The sequence below is a fragment of the Gorilla gorilla genome, chromosome 10, assembly GCF_029281585.2.
Source record: "Gorilla gorilla gorilla isolate KB3781 chromosome 10, NHGRI_mGorGor1-v2.1_pri, whole genome shotgun sequence".
Classification (NCBI taxonomy): domain Eukaryota; kingdom Metazoa; phylum Chordata; class Mammalia; order Primates; family Hominidae; genus Gorilla; species Gorilla gorilla.
The window spans coordinates 137,372,004-137,390,266 of record NC_073234.2 but is presented as its reverse complement, the minus strand read 5'-3'; the positions used below and the strand labels follow the sequence as shown (position 1 = coordinate 137,390,266).

Sequence of the window (18,263 nt, the reverse complement as noted above, 5' to 3'; positions counted from 1 at the left end):
TGTGCATGGGAGGTGGGTGGCTACAGCCTGGGGAGAAGGGCTGCAGGAGACAGCACTGAGGGACAGGCTGGAGAAAAGCTTTTTAAGTTCCATTTCTGCCATTTCCACCCCGTCTCCACGCCTATTCCTTACCTATCATTTTCTGAACATTTTATGAATGTTACATACCACAGGGGTGTAAACTACTAATGCCAGTGTTTGAGAATTCATATCAGAACAGCACAAAAGCCTGGGTAGGGTAAGGAACTGGCAAAAGCAAGTGCATGAGGCAGACTTCACAAAGCCTGAAAATCAGCCTCAAACGACCTCAAGCTCGGATTAGATTAAGCTGACCACTCTGCTAAGTGCCTTTAAGGAGCAGAAGTCAGTCTTCTTTGGACAAAGTCATCTCAAGCCTCAAATTTATTTCTACACTTTAAAAAACACAACATCAGGCATTCAGTAAAAAATAGCCGGGCATATTAAAGAGATACATCCAGGCCAGGCGCTGTGGTGTATGCCTGGAATCCCAGAACTTTGCAAGGCTGAGGCAGAAGGATCGCTTGAGGCCAGGAGTTCAAGACCAGCCTGGGCAACAGAGCAAGACCCCATCTCAAAAAAAAAGAAAAGAAAAGAAAAGAAAAAAGACCCATCCAAATGACTGAAAACCAAGGGGAAAAAGCAATCAGTAGAAATAAGCCACAGGAGATCCGAGCATTGGGGTTATTAGACAATCACAGGATTAACATGCAGGAAGTAGAGGACAAGATGGGGAATCTCAGCAGATAGCTCTACTTAAAAAAGAATCAAATGGAAATTCTAGACCTGAAAAAATGATTTAAAATGCTTAATAGACAGTTTAACAAAAATTTAGATATAGCCAAAGAAAGAACTAGTCAGCAGGAAAGGAAGACAAATTATAGTAGAAAACATTCAGACTGAAGCAGAAACAGATGAAAGGATAGAAAATACAGAAAAGAAAATAAAAGACCAGTGGGACAAGACCAGAAAAGGTCTAACGTATATGTAATTGGAGCCCCAGAAGGAGAATAAAGAAAGAATGTGGCAGAAGAAATGTGTAAAGAGGTAATGGCTGAGAATTTTCCAAAACTGAGAAGAGATATAACATCTCAGGTTCAAGAAATCCTAAAAGATAAGCTTTACAAAAATCAACAACATACCCACTTCCACATAGACACATCATTGAAAAGCTGCTGGGGCTGGTGCAGCAGTGGCTCACGCCTATAATCCCCGCACCTTGGGAGACTGAGGTGGGAAGGTCACTTGAGCCCAGGAGTTTGGAACCAGCCTGGGCAACACAGCGAGACCCCATCTCTAAAAAAAAAAAAAATTAGCCAGGTGTGATGGTGCCACTTGGGAGGCTGAGGTGGGAAAATCACTTGAGCCTAAGAGGTCAAGGCTGCAATGAGCAGTGACTGTGCCACTGCACTTCAGCCTAGGTGATGGAGTGAGACCCTGTCTCAAAAACAGAACAAAACAAAAACAAAAAAAAAACCCTGCTGAAAACCAAGGGAAAAATCTGTAAAAGCAGCTGGAGGCCAAGGAGAGAGACACACAACATTCAAAATAGGGATCGACAGCTGACTTTTCAACAGAAATGGTAGAAACCAGAAGACAACAGAATCACATCCTTGAAGATATGAACTGCTGAAAGAAAATACTACCACTCTAGAATTCTATACCAAAGGAAAATCTCCTTCAAAAATAAAGACTTGTCCATGAACATTCACAGCAGCTTTATTTTCAATAGCCACAACCAGGAAACAACCCAATGTCCATTAATAGTGAATTAATAAACAGTTACACACCTATTCAATGCACTACTATTCAACAATAAAAAGGAATACACTACTGATACATGCAACAACAAAACTGAGTAGAAGAAACCAAAGCTCTCTGCAAACAGAGTCCATTTATTATACATGAAATTCTGGAAAATGCAAACTGATAAACAATAATCAGGATGGTAGACATTAGGAGATGGATGGAGGGATCAGATCACACCTTGGAGGCCACATGTCATGGAATTTTAATGTTATTCTGAGGACAATGAGAAGTTACTGAAGGATTTTAAGTACAGGAGCGATGTAATATTTTAATTATTTAAAAATATGGCCAGGCACGGTGGCTCACGCCTGTAATCCCAGCACTTTGGGAGGCCAAGGCAGACAGATCACAAGGTCAGGAGATTGAGACCATCCTGGCTAACACGGTGAAACTCCGTCTCTACTAAAAATACAAAAAAATTAGCCGGGTGTGGTGGTGGGCGTCTGTAGTCCCAGCTACTCAGGTGGTTGAGGCAGGAGAATGGCGTGAACCCAGGAAGCAAAGCTTGCGGTGAGCCAAGATTGCGCCACTGCACTCCAGCCTGGGTGACAGAGCAAGACTCTGTCTCAAAAATAAATAAATAAATAAATAAATAAAAATGAAAAATAAAAATAACACTCTGGCCGGGCACAGTGGCTTATACCTGTAATCCCAGCACTTTGGGAGGCCAAGGCGGGCGGATCATGAGGTCAGGAGATCGAGACCATCCTGGCTAACATGGTGAAACCCCATCTGTACTAAAAATACAAAAAATTAGCCAGGCATGGTGGCACGTGCCTGTAGTCCCAGCTACCCAAGAGGTTGAGGCAGGAGAATCTCTTGAACCCAGGAGGCAGAAGTTGCAGTGAGCCAAGATCGTGCCACCGCACTCCAGCCTGGGCAACAGAATGAGACTCCATCTCAAAACAAAACAAAACAACAACAACAACAAAAAAAAAAAAACAGTCTGACTGCTGTGGGAAGACTGTTAGAGAGTGAAGCAAGAGTGAACGCAGAGAGACCAGCGAGCCAGATAATGCAGGTAGAGGTGACTGTGGCCTGGACTAGGATGGTAGCAACAGAGGTGGAAAGGAGAGGAAAGATTTCAGGATATGTCTTGGAAGTAAATAGCCTTGGGAATAGATGACAATACCCAAGAAGAAAGCATAGCAAAAAGAAGAAGAGGGCCAGGTGTGGTGGCTCACGCCTGTAATCCCAACACTTTGGGAGGCTGAGGCGGGTGGATGGCTTGAGCCTAGGAGTTGGAGACCAGCCTGGCCAACATGGCAAAACTCTGTCTCTGTAAAAAATTAAAAAATTAGCTGGGCATGATAGTGTGCACCTGTAGTCCCAGCTACTCAGGAGGCTAAGGTAGGATGACTGCTTGAGCTCAGGAGGCAGAGGCTGCAGTGAGCTGAGATCGCGCCACTGCTCTCCAGCCTGGACAGCAGTGAGACCCTGTCTCAAAAAAGATTTTTTTTCATTTTAATCATTTTAAATTTAAATCACCATGTGTACTCAGCAAGGTTGCAAGTTACAAAATCAACATACAAAAATTAGCTGCCTTTTTATACACTAGCAATGAACAATCTAAAACAGAAATTAAGAAAACAAATCCATTTATAATAGCATCAAAAAACCACAAAATCCTTAGGAATAAATTTAACCAGGAGGTGAAGACTTGAACTCTGGAAATTACAAAACACCCCTGAAAGAAATTAAAGAAGACATAAATAAATGGCAAGGCATCCCATGCTCATGGATTGGAAGACAACACTGTGAAGATGATGATACCACCCAAAGTGATCTACAGATCCAACACTATCTCTATCAAAACCCCAATGGTGTTTTTTGCAGCAATAGAAAAATCCATCCTAAATAGCCACATATGGTTGGTGGCTACTGTGTTAACACAACCTTAAGGAGAAAGAAAAAATTTTTTAGGAGCAAGAGGAATGTTGGGGGGAAAGGAAAGAAGATGGACATATGGCTGCATAACCATATTTCCCTGGCTGAGTCTAGTCACCCAAACCCTCTGTTTGGATTTTAGATCCTGCAAGTCAGGCATGTACTTACCACAGTGCCTGGCACAGAACAGGTACTCAATAAATGTATGACAAATGAAGCATGCAAGGATGAACGAGACAAGTCACAAAAGCAGGGAGCAGTGACCCAGGAAATAAGGAGACCTGATAGAAACTTTCTGGGTGTCCTTGGCAAGTCACCTCATGCAAGTTGGGAGCAATAATGATAACTTCCCTATACTCCTCAGAGTTAGTTTTACAAGGTTCGAAGTAGTTAAGAGCACACTTCTAGAACAAGAAAGACTGCCAGGTGGGTGATTTTAGACAAATTATTTAATAATTAATGGTAGTATTCCACAGATATTAGTATCTTTTTTGCTAGCATGTTTGCATGGATTATGTGAGATAATGTAAGTAAAGAATTTAGCAGACTCTGGAACATAAGTGCTTGAAAAATATTAGCTATTATATTCAAGTAAAACGAGATCAGGAAATGAAAGGGTTTTAAAAGCTCTACTGAGGCCGGGTGCAGTGGCTCATGCCTGTAATCCCAACATTTTGGGAGGCCGAGGTGGGGAGATCACCTGAGGTCGGGAGTTCAAGACCAGCCTGACCAACATGGAGAAAACCCGTCTCTACTAAAAAAATACAAAATTAGCCAGGCGTGGTGGCACGTGCCTGTAATCCCAGCTACTCGGGAGGCTGAGGCAGGAGAATCGCTTGAACCTGGGAGGCAGAGGTTGTGTTGAGCTGAGATCGTGCCATTGCACTCCAGACTCCAGCCTGGGCAACAAGAGCGAAACTCTGTCTCAAAACAAAAACAAAAACAAAACAAACAAACAAAAACACTCTACTGCAACATAACACAACTCTACTGAAACAAAAAGTAGGTTTTGGCCTGGCATCAGTAGAACTTTTTGTTTTTTTGAGACAGAGTCTCACTTTGTCACCCAGGCTGGAGTGCAGTGGCGCAGTCTCGGCTCACTGCAACCTCTGCCTCCCAGGTTCAAGCAATTCTCATGCCTCAGTCTTCCAAGTAGCTGGGACTATAGGCATGCGCCACCACGCCCAGGGAATTTTTGTATTTTTAGTAGAGACAGGGTTTCACTGTGTTGGCCAGGCTGGCCTTGAACTCCTGACCTCAAGTGATAACCCACCTCAGCCTCCCAAAGTTCTGGGATTACAGGTGTGAGCCACCTCGCCCAGCCTGGCCTTGCACCTGTATAACTTCAGGTTGATGTTTACAGGCTCCAATTGAACTCACCTGAACACCGTACTCTGTGGGGAGTTCGAGAGTGCATGCTGGCGTATCCACTGCCAAAGTCCACTTCCAGATGCATACCTTCTGTAGGTGACAGTAGAGAGAGGGTCATGAGAAGGTCTGTGAGGTCTGCTGAAGTAACTTACACCTCTTGTGGTGACCCCAAAACTTCAAGTAACTAAGGACAGAGGCCCAGACTCTGTGCTGTGGAGTCTGGTCTTTTGAGAATATCACAGACATCACGCAGCCCAGCCTGAACAGAGCTGCCCATGGGGACACGCTGCACAGGTTGGCCAGCTCGCTGATGCTGACCCAAAGGGCCAGGGCCTTTACCTGGACTTCAGCATCTGAGATGGTTGCCAGATACTTGGCGTCGTGGGTCATGGCCATGGCCCTGATGCCATTCCCTTCAGGGCAGCTGTCAAATATTGTGTGCACAGGAATACTGCAAAACAGGACAAGGGGGGCGACACTTGCTGAGGTCTCCCTGGCTTCCCAGAGAGTCCCAGGGCAGGTCTGAGCTCAGCCCAAACCTCTCCAAAACAGAACAAAATGTGGTCTATCCATACAGTGGAATCTTTCTGAGTCATAAAAGGGAATGAAGCACTGATGCATGCTATGACATGGATGAGCGTCGGAAACGATGCTGAGTGAAAGAAGCCAGGCACGAAAGGCGCGTGGTGTATGAGTCCACTCATATGAAATGGCTGGAATAGGCAAACCCACAGAGACAGATAGTGGATGCAGGGTGTCCTTCTGGGGCGGTGAAAATGTTTTGGAACTGGATAGAGATGATGGTTGCATAAGAGTGTAAATGTATTAAATGTCACCGAACCGTATGCTTTAAAATGGTCAGTTTTATGTTATGCGAATTTAACCTCAACAACAATAACAGTCAAGCCTACCTCAAGGCAATGGGCCTGCTGTTTGCCCTCTTCACAAGCTCTAGGTTCTCATTCACTAGGTACCAGGCACTGATTCTGTGCCAGGTTGTGCCTGGCAGGAAGGATGTAAATATGAAAAGATGACTAGGACAACGTCCCAGCTCTCAGGGAATCAGGCACTCTCCTACATAGGTGGGAATGCAAAGGAGCAGCACTTTTCTAGAAGCAGTTTGGCTGTATCTATCAAAACCTTCAATGCATACACCCTACAGCCCAGTAACTCCACTCTTATGCCTTTTTCCTAGGGAAATCATGGAAAAAGTAAACAAAGGTCAATGAAAATTCACAGTCATCGTGGTACTGCTCTAATAGCAAAAATCAAACAACACAAATGTCCCTTAATATACCATACATGAATTATTTAAAAAGATATTATAGCATAACCATATGATAAGAAACTAGGCTGGGCACAGTGTTGCATACTGGTAATCCCAGCACTTTGGGAGGCTGAGGCAGGTGGATTGCTTGAGCTAAGGAGTTCGAGATCAGCCTGGGCAACATGGCAAAACCCTATCTCTACCAAAAATAGAAAAATTCGCCAGGTGTGGTGGCACGTGCCTGTGGGCCCAACTACTTGGGAGGCTGAGGTGGGAGGATCGCTTGAGTCCAGGAGGTTGAGGCTGCAGTGAGCCAAGATCACGCCACTGCACTCCAGCCTGGGTGATAGAGCAAGATCTTGCCTCAAAAAAAAAAAAAAAAAAAAAAAAAAAAAGGCCAGTGTGGTGGCTCACACCTGTAATTCCAGCACTTTGGGAGGCCAAGGCAGGTGGATCACCTGAGGTCAGGAGTTCGAGACCAGCCTGGCCAACATGGTGAAACCCCGTCTCTACTAAAAATACAAAAAATTAGCCAGGTGTGGTGGTAGGCACCTATAATCCCAGCTACTCAGGAAGCTGAGGTAGGAGAATCACTTGAACCCAGGAGGTGGAGTTTGCAGTGAGCCGAGATTACACCATTGCACTCCAGCCGGGCAACAAAAGCGAAACTCCATCTCAAAAAAAAAAAAAGACATAAAAATAAAAAATAGAAATAAAAATAAAAACTTTGCTGCCTTCCAAAAGAATGAGGTAGATTGGGAAAGTGACCAAAATTTGTGAAAAAAGCACACTGCAAAACAATCACATCGTCCTAATCATGTGTGTGTGTGTGCGTGTGTATGTATTGAAAAAACTCTGGAGGAATAGACTCCAAACTGTAAGCAATGGTTCCTCTGAAGATGGGGTTTGGGTGAGGAGGAACTTTTATTTTTTGCTCTTACACTTCCATACTGTGTTACTGACAAGACCTTAGAGCTGTATGATTCCAACACAGCCTTGAAATACCCAGAATTAGATGACATGCAAGCATCTAAGACAGCCAAAGCACAGAAGCAGTGGAAGCGAAGATGGAAGTTGTAATGGTTGGGTTGGGGGAGGTCTGCTGATTCCCACTGGAATGAAAAGTGGGTGGTAGCAAGACATAAACCAGGAATGCGGGTCACATGGTTCTTGTTTGTTTGTTTGTTTATGGAGTCCTAGATACAGTGAAGATAAACAGGCCTCAGCATCTCTGTATGTCACACTAGGGTCCCAACTGGCTGGTATCAAGTCTCTGTCCCAGCTGAGGACTTCTCTGGTTCTCTGTCACTGGAGAAACTTCATCCCACTGAGAAGTAGCCCCAAAAATTCACCTGGGAAGGCAATTCCAAAATGATTGGAAATAACACAGTGAAGTCCTTAGTGAGAAAATGTATCTTATCCCTGGAGATACTTGGAATTGAATATAGAGAAGATGAAGTCAGTCAGACCTGCATTATTAACATATTTGTGATAAGAGAATTTGTTCATTTTTTAGGAATTTGTAATGTTTAAGTGAATTTGACATACCAGAGTTGCTAACAGATTAGATTTGTGATGCTAATTTAAAATATATAGTTGATTTAGACTTGGGATTTTAAATTAAAATCGTAATAGGTTTATAAACAATATTAGAACACTTAAGGAAACTTAAGATTTACTATATTTATGTCTAATTTACTAGATTTGCAGTAATTACTTAAGTACCATGAAGGATTTGTTTGTTAATCAGACTACTAAAAAACGTAACGAAACTAAATCTCTTAAATATTGAAATGCAGTTTTACATGTTTAAAAAGAGTTAATAACCAAATTTGTAAGTGGGGCCAAACATTAATCAAAGCCTCTTCAAAGGTGATTGCAAAAATATGCTAGATTTATAAACAGAGTAAGATTTTTAAGCTGAGCGAAAAACTGGAGGAAGAACTACGGTTTTTAATTTATCACTAATAAAATGAATATTAATCCTAAAACCAAAACAGCCTCTGAATAATCTTTTCTGGGTCCCAAAGTAATCACTTGGGATATCATAAAATTCATATTAACATAGCATTTGCATTATTAACCACGGATATGCTTTACTGTGAAATTTTTAAAAAAAAATCACTGCGCTCAAGTTGCTTCATGTCTAGTAGAGAGACAGTTTCACAAATAAGGAAAAAACAGTGGCTCCACATCATAACCGGGCAGCTCTGTCTGGTGAAGGTATTGGTCAGCAAAGGCTTCAGAGATGAGACACACCTGAAGGACTCTGACCCTCCTGCCGGCCGACTGCAGGCTTCTACTGCATGAGATAATACCCTTCCCTTGTGGTTAAGTTGGATGTGCCAGTACTTGCAGCTGAGAGCGTGTAGCAGCCACAGACAGCCACGGGTGCAGGCAGCGGGCATTTCACTTTCTGGGGGAAGTGTCTGCAGGGCCCTAATGCAGGGTGCGTGTCCCCTGTAGCATAAGTTGATTTGACAATGGACAGTCTCTAAAGGGTTTTAATCAGGGTGGCAACACAATCAGATTTGTTTGGGAAAACATCACACCAACAATGGTGTGGAGACAAGCTACATGAAGATATCCATATACGTGTGTTCAAAACAAAAGCAAATGTTTTGGAAGGAAACACACCAAATTGATTACCTCTAGAAAGAAGACTAAGATCGGAGATGGCAGCCAGTGCTTTCCATGAAAATGTATCAGTTTTCATTAATTTTTTTTTTTTTAGATGAATTCTCGCTCTGTCGCCCAGGCTGGAGTGCAATGGCACGATCTCAGCTCACTGCAACCTCCGCCGCCTGGGTTCAAGCGATTCTGTCTCAGCCTTCCGAGTAGGTGGGATTACAGGCATGCACCATTATGCCCGACTAATTTTTTGTATTTTGTATTTTTGTAGAGATGGGGTTTCACCATGTTGGCCAGGCTGGTCTCGAACGCCTGACCTCAAGTGATCCATCCGCCTTGGCCTCCCAAAATGCTGGGATTACAGGCGTGAGCCACCATGCCCGGCCTGGTTTTCATTAAATGTAAGAGTTTTCTATTAAAATGTACTAAAATCATTTTTTTTAACAAATTAAACAGATGAGCCGGGCATGGTGGCTCACGCCTGTAATCCCAGCACTTTGGGAGGCTGAGTCAGGTGGATCACTTAAGCCCAGGAATTCGAGACCAGCCTGAGTAACATGGTGAAACCCCATATCTATTAAAAAAAATACAAAAAAATTATCTGGGTGTGGTGGTGTACACCTGTGGTCCCAGCTACTTGGGAGGCTGAGATGGGAGGATCATCTGAGCCCAGGAGGTAGAAGTTGCAGTGAGCTGAGATTGTGCCACCCCACTCTAGCCTGGGCAACAGAGCGAGACCCTGTCTCAAAAATAATAATAACAACAACAACAACAACAACAGATGAGGCTGGGCACAGTGGCTCACAGTTGTAATCCCAGTACTTTGGGAGGCCAAGGCAGACGGATCACTTGTGCCTAGGAGTTCGAGACCAGTTTGGGCAACATAGCAGGACCCTGTCTCTACCAGAAAAACAAAAAATTAGCCAGGCTCAGTGGCATGTACCCATGGTCCCAACTACTCAGGAAGCTGAGGTGGGAGGATCACTTGAGCCTCGGAGGCCAAGGCTGCAGTGAGCCATGATCACACCACTGCACTCCCGCCTGGGTGATAGAGTGAGACCCTGTCTCACAAAAACAAAAACAAAAACAAAACAAAAAACCAGATGAAAGACCATACATTGTTTGATCTATCCATACAATGTACTGTGATTCCGCCATAGAAAGGACACGTGCCACACCACGGATGAACCTTCAAGCACGATGCTAAGTGAAAGAAGCCAGACACAAAGGCCATGTATTGTAGGGATGTGAGATCAGAGAAGCCACAGGAAATGAAGTGTTAGATGCCACAGAGAAGTCAAGTCAGATGAGGATCAGGGTTGGGTAATGAGATCCCCTGGAGGTCACTGGTCACCTGTTGGAGAGCAGTTCCTGTGTCCCCCACTCTAGAACATTCAATGTAACTTCTTCCTAACCTCCTCGTGCATCTGGACTCACTTGTTGAACTCTTCCCTCCCCACCTACCTACCCAACCAGGCCCTAACAATCTTGTCAGTGAATCTGACTGCTCTCTGCCTCAGGCCAGGAGTTAAGAAAGAAAACCCATCTAGGATCCTCTATCATGGCCTGGTGCTGCGCTCTAGTGATCCTCACAACATCCTGTGCACTGGGTTTAATGGGCTAAGTGGTCCCTCCAAACTCAGGCCCACCCAGAACCTCAGAATATGACCTTATTTGGACACAGGTCCTTTGTGGACATAGTTAGTTAAGATGAGGTTGTGCTGGACTGGGGTGGGCCCCAAATCTAATGCCCAGTGTCCTCAACAAGACACAGATGGATGCATGGTGGGAATGTCATGGGAAGATGGAGGCAGAGATTGGAGGGATGCGTCTACAAGCCAAAGACACCAAGGGTCACCCGCAGCCAGCAGAAGCAAGGGGAGAGGCCTGGGACAGATTCTCCCTCACAGCCCCCAGAAGCAGCCAACCCTGCCGACACCTTGGTTTCAGACTTCTGGCCTCCAGAACGGCAAGAGAATAAATCGTTTGAGGTAATTTGTTACAGCAGCCCAAGGAAAGTAAAAAACAGTAGGCGTCATTATTCTTTTTTCACAAATGGGAAAGTCACTTTCTTCTCTGGGCCTCCAAGTCACACAGCAGACCACGGCTGACCAGGCATGGAAGCCCAGGTGGACGCCAGAGCCCACACTCACACCTGCCTCCTGCCACCTGCTCTTTCATGTCACTCTGAATTCCCCTGGGCCCCTTCCCTTCTCCCCTTCCAATTATCCTACCCAGGCAAGCCACCACCAGTCACATTCCCTGTTCTTATTCCCACCCTGCCCAGCACGGCTGGACAAGCATCACCGCCCACCCACCATCTGCTGCAGGCTCATGCTTTTTGTCCCCAACCAGGCCCCTCCCTGAAACCCTACAGCTCCTTCCCTTCATTTGGTGGACCTCTACTGCATTCTCATTGATTACACCATGTCACATCCCACAGCCCAAACTACCAGCCCCATTCCCAATGTCCTCGGCAGATAAGACTGCCTCCTGCTTGAGGGCTGTCACACAAGGTGGCGTGCTCAGCCCCACAGTATCCCCCAACTGCCTAGGCATCATCTTGCCCAGCACTTTGCAAACTATCTGTGGTGAAAGATATTTTTAAAAACTTTATTCCTTTGCAGACCAATAAATATTTTTTTTCTTGAGACAGGGTTTTGCTCTGTCACCCTGGCAGGAGTGCAATGGCACGATCATGGCTCACTGCAGCCTCAAACACCTAAGCTCAAGCCATCTTCCCGCCTCAGCCTCCCGAGTAGCTGGGACTACAGGCATGCACCACCACATGTGGCTAACTTTTAATTTTTTGTAGAGACAGGGTCTCACTATGTTGCCCACTCCTGGCCTCAAGTGATCCTCCTGCCTCAGCCTCCCAAAGTGCTGGGAGGCTCCCAAAGTGCATGAGCCACTGCACCCAGCCCAGGTCAAATACTTTCACAAAATAAAAATACCATAGCAAGAACAAATTGCTATAAAAGTTCCCAAAGGCCCCCTCTCATTTTCTGTACTTTCTGTTCAACATAGCCCAGGACCAGCTGACAGATGAGCTCAGCCTGCAGACCACACTTTGAGCAGCACTGCCCAAGCCCACGGAAATTCCACCATTCCTTGTTGGATGCACTATCAGAAAAGGGACCAGAAAAGGTGAATTTGATGAGTTAGGAAGAAAGGCAATACCGGATGACAACCTTGATACCAGAGAGACTCTCGATTCAGTCTGCCTCCAGCCGGGGAAGGAGGAGAGTGAGTTACAGAAGCAGATACAAGGAGGGAACACAACCCCGGCCTTCCGGACCCAGCTCCAGTGCCAGAGAGTCTGTGGGCTGTCAACCTCCCCTCACCACCTGGACTGGTTTATCTGAGGCTTGATCGAACTGAGCCTGCCTTTTACCCCCAGGTTAAGAAGGTCACTGCAACTCATTTCTTAGACACCAGAGTGTGTCAAAAGGCTGGTAGGCTTATCACGAGAAAACCATCAGACAGTGCAATAGATGGAGACCCTACCAAATCCCTGACCTGTACTCCTTAAAACTGTCAGTCATCAAAAACAAGGAAAGTCTAAGAAACGGCCATAGCCGTGCAGAGCCTAAGGAGCCATCACAGCTAAATCGAATGTGGTCTCCTGGGTGGGATCCTGGATGTCTGTTAATAATAATGTGTCAATATTGGTTCATGAATTACAGCAAATTGATCCTACTAATGTAAGATGTAACTAATGTGGGAACCTGGGTGTGGGGTATATGGGAATCCTCAGTACTATCTTCCCAATTCTTCTGTAAATCTAAAACTGTTCTAAAAATAAAAGTCTGTTAATTTAAAAAAGAGAGAAAGAGAGATCGGATGCGGTGGCTCATGCCTGTAATCCCAGCACTTTGGGAGGCCGAGGCAGGAGGATGGCTTGAGCTCAGGAGTTCAAGACCAGCCTGGAAACAAAGCAAGACCCCATCTCTACAAAAATATAATACAATAAAATAAAATATTTAAAAAGAGGCTAGGCAAGGTGGCTCATGCCTATAATCCCAGTGCTTTGAGAGTCCAAGATGGGAGGATCTCTTGAAGCCAAGAGTTCAAAACCAGCCAGGGCAACATGGCAAGACTTCCTCTCTACAAAAGTAAGTTAGCCAGGTGTGGTTGCATGCGCCTGTGGTCCCAGCTACTCGGGAGGCCAAGGCAGGAGAATCACTTGATCCTGGGAGTTCATGGCTGCAATGAGCTATGATTGCGCCACCGCACTCCAGTGTGGGCAATGGAGCGAGACCCTGTCTGTACTATAAAAGAAAGGAGGCAATGGTGGGTTGTTAGAATTAGGGAGAGACTAGAGAAAAACAGCAGCTTTGGAAAGCCTCTCATCATTACTATACCTAAAACCATGGCAGGCAAACAGATCAAAATCGAACATATCCAACAAGAAATGTATGGAACGGGGAGCAGTGATAGACAGAAACACTTGGTAGCAACCATTAAGAACTGCCCAGAAGAGGCAGCATGACCAGCCACTAAAAAATCTGTCCTTGTAGAAGTAATGTTTCTCATTGTAAATGACATATTTGCCATCTGGGTTATGCTTTGAGCTTGTGTGAGCTAGGTTAGTGTGAGTCAGCATAAGCCAGTCTAATGTGGAACGCCAACAAATCAAATTTCTAGGCATTGGCATTGCTCATTCTGTCACTGTCACACAGTGGCAGATACTCTACAGAAATTCAGGGAAAAAAGATGTGGCTACACAAAGCCTACCCTGTGAAGGAGTCCCATATAATCACCAGGCAGTCTGGCCCTTTGTCTGCTGTGGCGATCCACCGCCTGTCTTCACTGACGCAGAGGCAGGAGATAATATTGGCATGGCCCTATGGAAATGGAGAGAAAACGCTTTGAAACATCCAAGATGCGGCCCAGCCTTGGTCACTATCAGCAAAGGCCGGGGCCCCACAGAGAGATCTGAGCTCCTTTCAACGCTCATCTGACTGGAAATTCTGTTCCCGCTGGCCTTCCTGGGGGTTTCTCCACTTCCTAGAGGGTGATTTTCAAACTTTCTCTCCCTCCAAACACCTGAAAGATAAGCTCCCCACATGAACAGTGGCTCCTAGAGGTGAAGGCAAGCGGCAACTCCCAACCCAAGTGGAGGATAAGCATCTGGGCCCTCCCCTCCCCCAGCCACTCTGAGTCACGCTGCCGGCCTCTTCTCTCTAGAACACTGCTCACTTCAGGGCTCTGAGCAGCTCTGGGGCAAAAAGTTCCTCACTGGTCTCTCTACTCCCACTCTTTTTGCTTGTTTGAGGCAGGGTCTCACTCTGTCACCCAGACTAGAGTGCATCAACACAATCTTGGCTCACTGCAGCCTCGATCTCCTGGGCTCAAGCAATCCTCCCACCTCGGCCTCCCAAGTAGCTGGGACTACAGGCACATGCCACCGTGCCCAGCTAATTTTTACATTTTTTGTAGAGACAAGGGTCTTGCCATGTTGCCCAGGCTGGCCTCAAACTCCTGGGCTCAAGCGATACACCCACCTCAGCCTCCTTGGCCACGGCCTGTGCTGAAATTACAGGCATAAGCCACCATGCTCGGCCTCTGCTTCCACTCTTATCTTCTTACAATCCTTTTATGCACACAAGAGAGGAATCTTCTGGAAATACAAATGGCAGCACTCCCTGCTGGGAAATGGCCCCTCTTCCCTCCTTCCTTCTCCGTCTCCCTCATGGTGCAGCAGCCACACCAGCCTTCTTTCCAGGCCCCACACACAGGCCTGAACACTTGTTGCTCCCTCTGTTTGGAATGTTCTCCCCCAGACTGTCTTTGGCTGGCTCATTCGCATCCTCCAGGTCTCAGCAGAAACAGCACCTCTTCAATCCCTGCCCACTCAGTCTAAAGTTAAGTCTTCTCTTACCCTGATTTTTCTCCCTTAGAGCGTTTTCACATCTCCTTTCAAGCACTGGTTACAATTTGTAATCATTTATGTGTTCACTTGTTTAACATCTGTCTCTGTTCTAGACTGTAAGCTCCATGAGAGCAGGGAATACATCTGTTTTGTTCATTACTACAGACCTATACTGTGAAACATAGCAGCTATAACTATTTGTGAAACGAATGGATGGTCAAGGCCACTCCCAGCCCTCTGGCCCTAGTGAGGCTGGACTCCTGCCTCCTTCCACCCCAGCCCACCTGCGCATCCTGCTTCCCCTGACTATCTGAGCCTGCCCACAGCAATCTCTCCTTCTCTCTCTGCCATCACCACTGTGTTCACTGCCATGCATTCAATGAAGCTCCAAGGGGAGCTGCCTGCTGATTTCTGCCTGCGTATTTCTGGACTTCTAGAGAGTGAATTCCTTAAGTTGCACCCAGACATCTTGAGTCCCTGGCACAACACTGAGTATTGACTGGGTCCTTGGTAAATATCTCATGGTGTTTTTGATCTAGGCATCAGCTAAGGACACTCCTGTAACAACACACGTCAACTGAAAGGGTGATGTGGAACAGCTGACCAGGCCAACGAGTGGAATGTCAGACACCAAGGAATAGGATGCTTGGAAAGGTAAATGATGAAAATGAAATAGGTCCCAAATATCAGGAACAAAGGAGGCAGAGTGCTGTGAGGAGGGCAGGCATGAAGGACAAACGGGGGAGGCTCAGAGAGGGGTGAAAATGAGCAAAGCTGCTGAAAGGAGGGAGGGATAAAAGGACAACTGACCTACTTAACACTTTCAAGACAGGAGATGTAGAGTCATTGTTTACTAGTACAGTCTTGGGCAAGTCACTTAAAACACTCTGAGCCTCAGTTTCTTCTTCTGTAAAATGGGTATATGAATACCCACTTCTCGGTACAGTTATAAGATGAAAGCCCTTTAAAAACTAGAGACGTGTGTAAGTGTCCGTGAGGTCGGCACCCTGCTGAATAGCTGCCCTTTGTGTTATATCTGTGGAGATATGATCTACGCTGTCCACATTTTTGCAGAAGTGTAAAAAATACAGATGTTTTAAATTCTCACTATAAAATTAATATCAACTGCTGTTTTGTAAGTTGATTCTGATTAGAAACAGAGAGACAATAAACAATACCATGTGTTTCTAAAGACAGGCTTGCTTTTAGTTCCAAGGAGAGTGGGAAAATACGACAGTGATAGAATGAAGTCAGCCCTTGAGATACAAAACAAAATACCACACACACGTTAAAGACAACTCCCCCACCTGTAGGAAGGAAATCCCTGCATACCTGAAGGTGGTATTGATTGTTCCTGAACACGTTGTAGATGATCGCAGTGTGAGCACAAACATACAGAAGAACTCTCTGCCTTTCCTCTCGAATATAGTAAACAGGAAGAGAACTGTTCCATCCAAACGACCAGGTCATGGTCTGGAAGACAAGGGCAAAACCAGCAAGACATTACAGCGTGTTCAGCCCAGAGCTGGGGCTCCAGGAACTCGCTGGAGGGGAAGGTTTTCACATCAACAGTTCAGCGAAGAGGAACCACTTTAAGAAAGTCCTCAGCCAGGCGTGGTGGCTCATGCCTGTAATCCCAGCACTTTGGGAGGCTGAGGCGGGCGGATTACCTGAAGTCGGGAGTTCGAGACCAACCTGGCCAACATGGTGAAATCCTGTCTCTATTAGAAATACAAAAAATAGCTGGGCGTGGTGATGCATGCCTGTAATCCCAGCTACTTGGGAGGCTGAGGCAGGAGAATCGCTTGAACCCGGGAGGCGGAGGTTGCAGTGAGCCGAGATCGCGCCATCGCACTCCAACCCGGGCGACAGTGTGAGAAAAAAAGGTTAAGATGGCAACGTTAATGTTCCGTGTATTTTACCACAATTAAAAAAAAAATTTAAAGGGTGAATTTTATGGCATGTTAATTATATCTCCATTAGAAAACAAAGTCTTCAACAATACACAGAAATAACTTTCTTTTCTTCCACTCCCCAGGACCTAAACTTTGTTCAATACCAGACACACAGTGAGCACCTAACATTGTGAAATTCCATTTACTTTCTAAAAGCATGTAGAGTAGACAAGTTACAATGAAGTCATTACGTAACTTTATAAGAAAGGCAAATAGGCTGGGAGCCCTGTTTCATGCCTGTAATCCCAGCACTTTGGGAGGCTGAGGTGGGTGGATCACCTGAGGTTGAGGGTTCTAGACCAGCCTGGCCAAAATGGTGAAACCTCATCTCTACTAAAAACACAAAAATTAGCCAGGCGTGGTGGCATGCACCTTTACTCCCAGCTACTCAGGAGGCTGAGGCTGGAGAATCACTTGAACCTGGGAGGCAGAGGTTGCAGTGAGCTAAGATCGTGCCACTGCACTCCAGCCTGGATGACAGAGTGATACTCCATCTCAAAAAAAAAAAAAGAAAGGCAATTAATTATTCAGCCTGGGTATTTGGTCCCTATGTACTATTTCTACTGGAAGGATAAAGGATGAAGAGACAAAATCTCTTCAGAAGAATTAAAAATTCTGTATTGCCTGGAATAAACCCAAAATTAAAATTTTATGAAATGAAAAATTATAAGTACAATAAATCTGACTACTGCTTTTACTTCAATACTAGTTTATTTATGTACTAGTTTTGTGTTCAAAGTTTTTTGGGTTTTTTTTTTGGTTTTTTTTTGGAGGGGGGAACGGAGTCTCACTCTGTTGCCAGGCTGGAGTGCAGTGGCACAATCTCAGCTCACTGTTCACTCCGCCTCCCAGGTTCAAGTGATTCTCCTGCCTCAGCCTCCCGAGTAGCTTGGAGTACAGGCATGCACCACCACATCCAGCTACTTTTTGTATTTCTAGTAGAAACGGGGTTTCACCATGTTGGCCAGGATGATCTTGATCTCTTGACCTCATGATCCGCCTGCCTCGGCCTCCCAAAGTGCTGGAATTACAGCAGTGGGCAACGGCGCCCAGCTCAAAGTATTTTTTAAAAATTAAGAATAAACCAACTGTGGCACATCCAGACAATGCAATATTATTCAACGAGGAAAAAAAAAGGGCTAACAAGCCACAAAAAGGTATGGAGGAAAGTTACATGCATGTTGGTAAGTGAATGAAGCCAATATGAAAAGACTGCATATTACATGATTCCAACTATGACTTTCTAGAAAAGGTGAAACTATAGAGAAAATAAAAAGATCAGTGTGGCCTGGCACAGTGGCTCACCCCTGTAATCCCAACACTTTGGGAGGCCGAGGCGGGTGGATCATCTCAGGTCAGGAGTTCAAGACCAGCCTGGTCAACACGGTGAAACCCCGTCTCTACTGAAAATACAAAAATTAGCCAGGTGTGGTGGCGCATGCCTGTAATC

At 45.4% G+C, this 18,263-nt stretch overlaps 1 protein-coding gene across 9 annotated transcripts in view; it reads right to left on the bottom strand.

Moving 5' to 3' along the window:
- The window catches only part of CFAP251 (cilia and flagella associated protein 251), an 83,730-nt gene that overhangs the window by 53,581 nt on the left and 11,886 nt on the right, over window positions 1–18,263 (bottom strand). For all 9 annotated transcript variants that reach the window (XM_031000713.2, XM_019038785.3, XM_031000714.2 and 6 more), the window contains exons 4-7: window positions 16,191–16,331; window positions 13,721–13,830; window positions 5,425–5,536; window positions 5,095–5,175 (exon numbers count right to left, since the gene is read on the bottom strand). In XM_031000713.2, coding sequence (XP_030856573.2) covers window positions 5,095–5,175; window positions 5,425–5,536; window positions 13,721–13,830; window positions 16,191–16,331 — 444 coding nt within the window. The remainder of the gene's footprint in view (window positions 1–5,094; window positions 5,176–5,424; window positions 5,537–13,720; window positions 13,831–16,190; window positions 16,332–18,263) is intronic.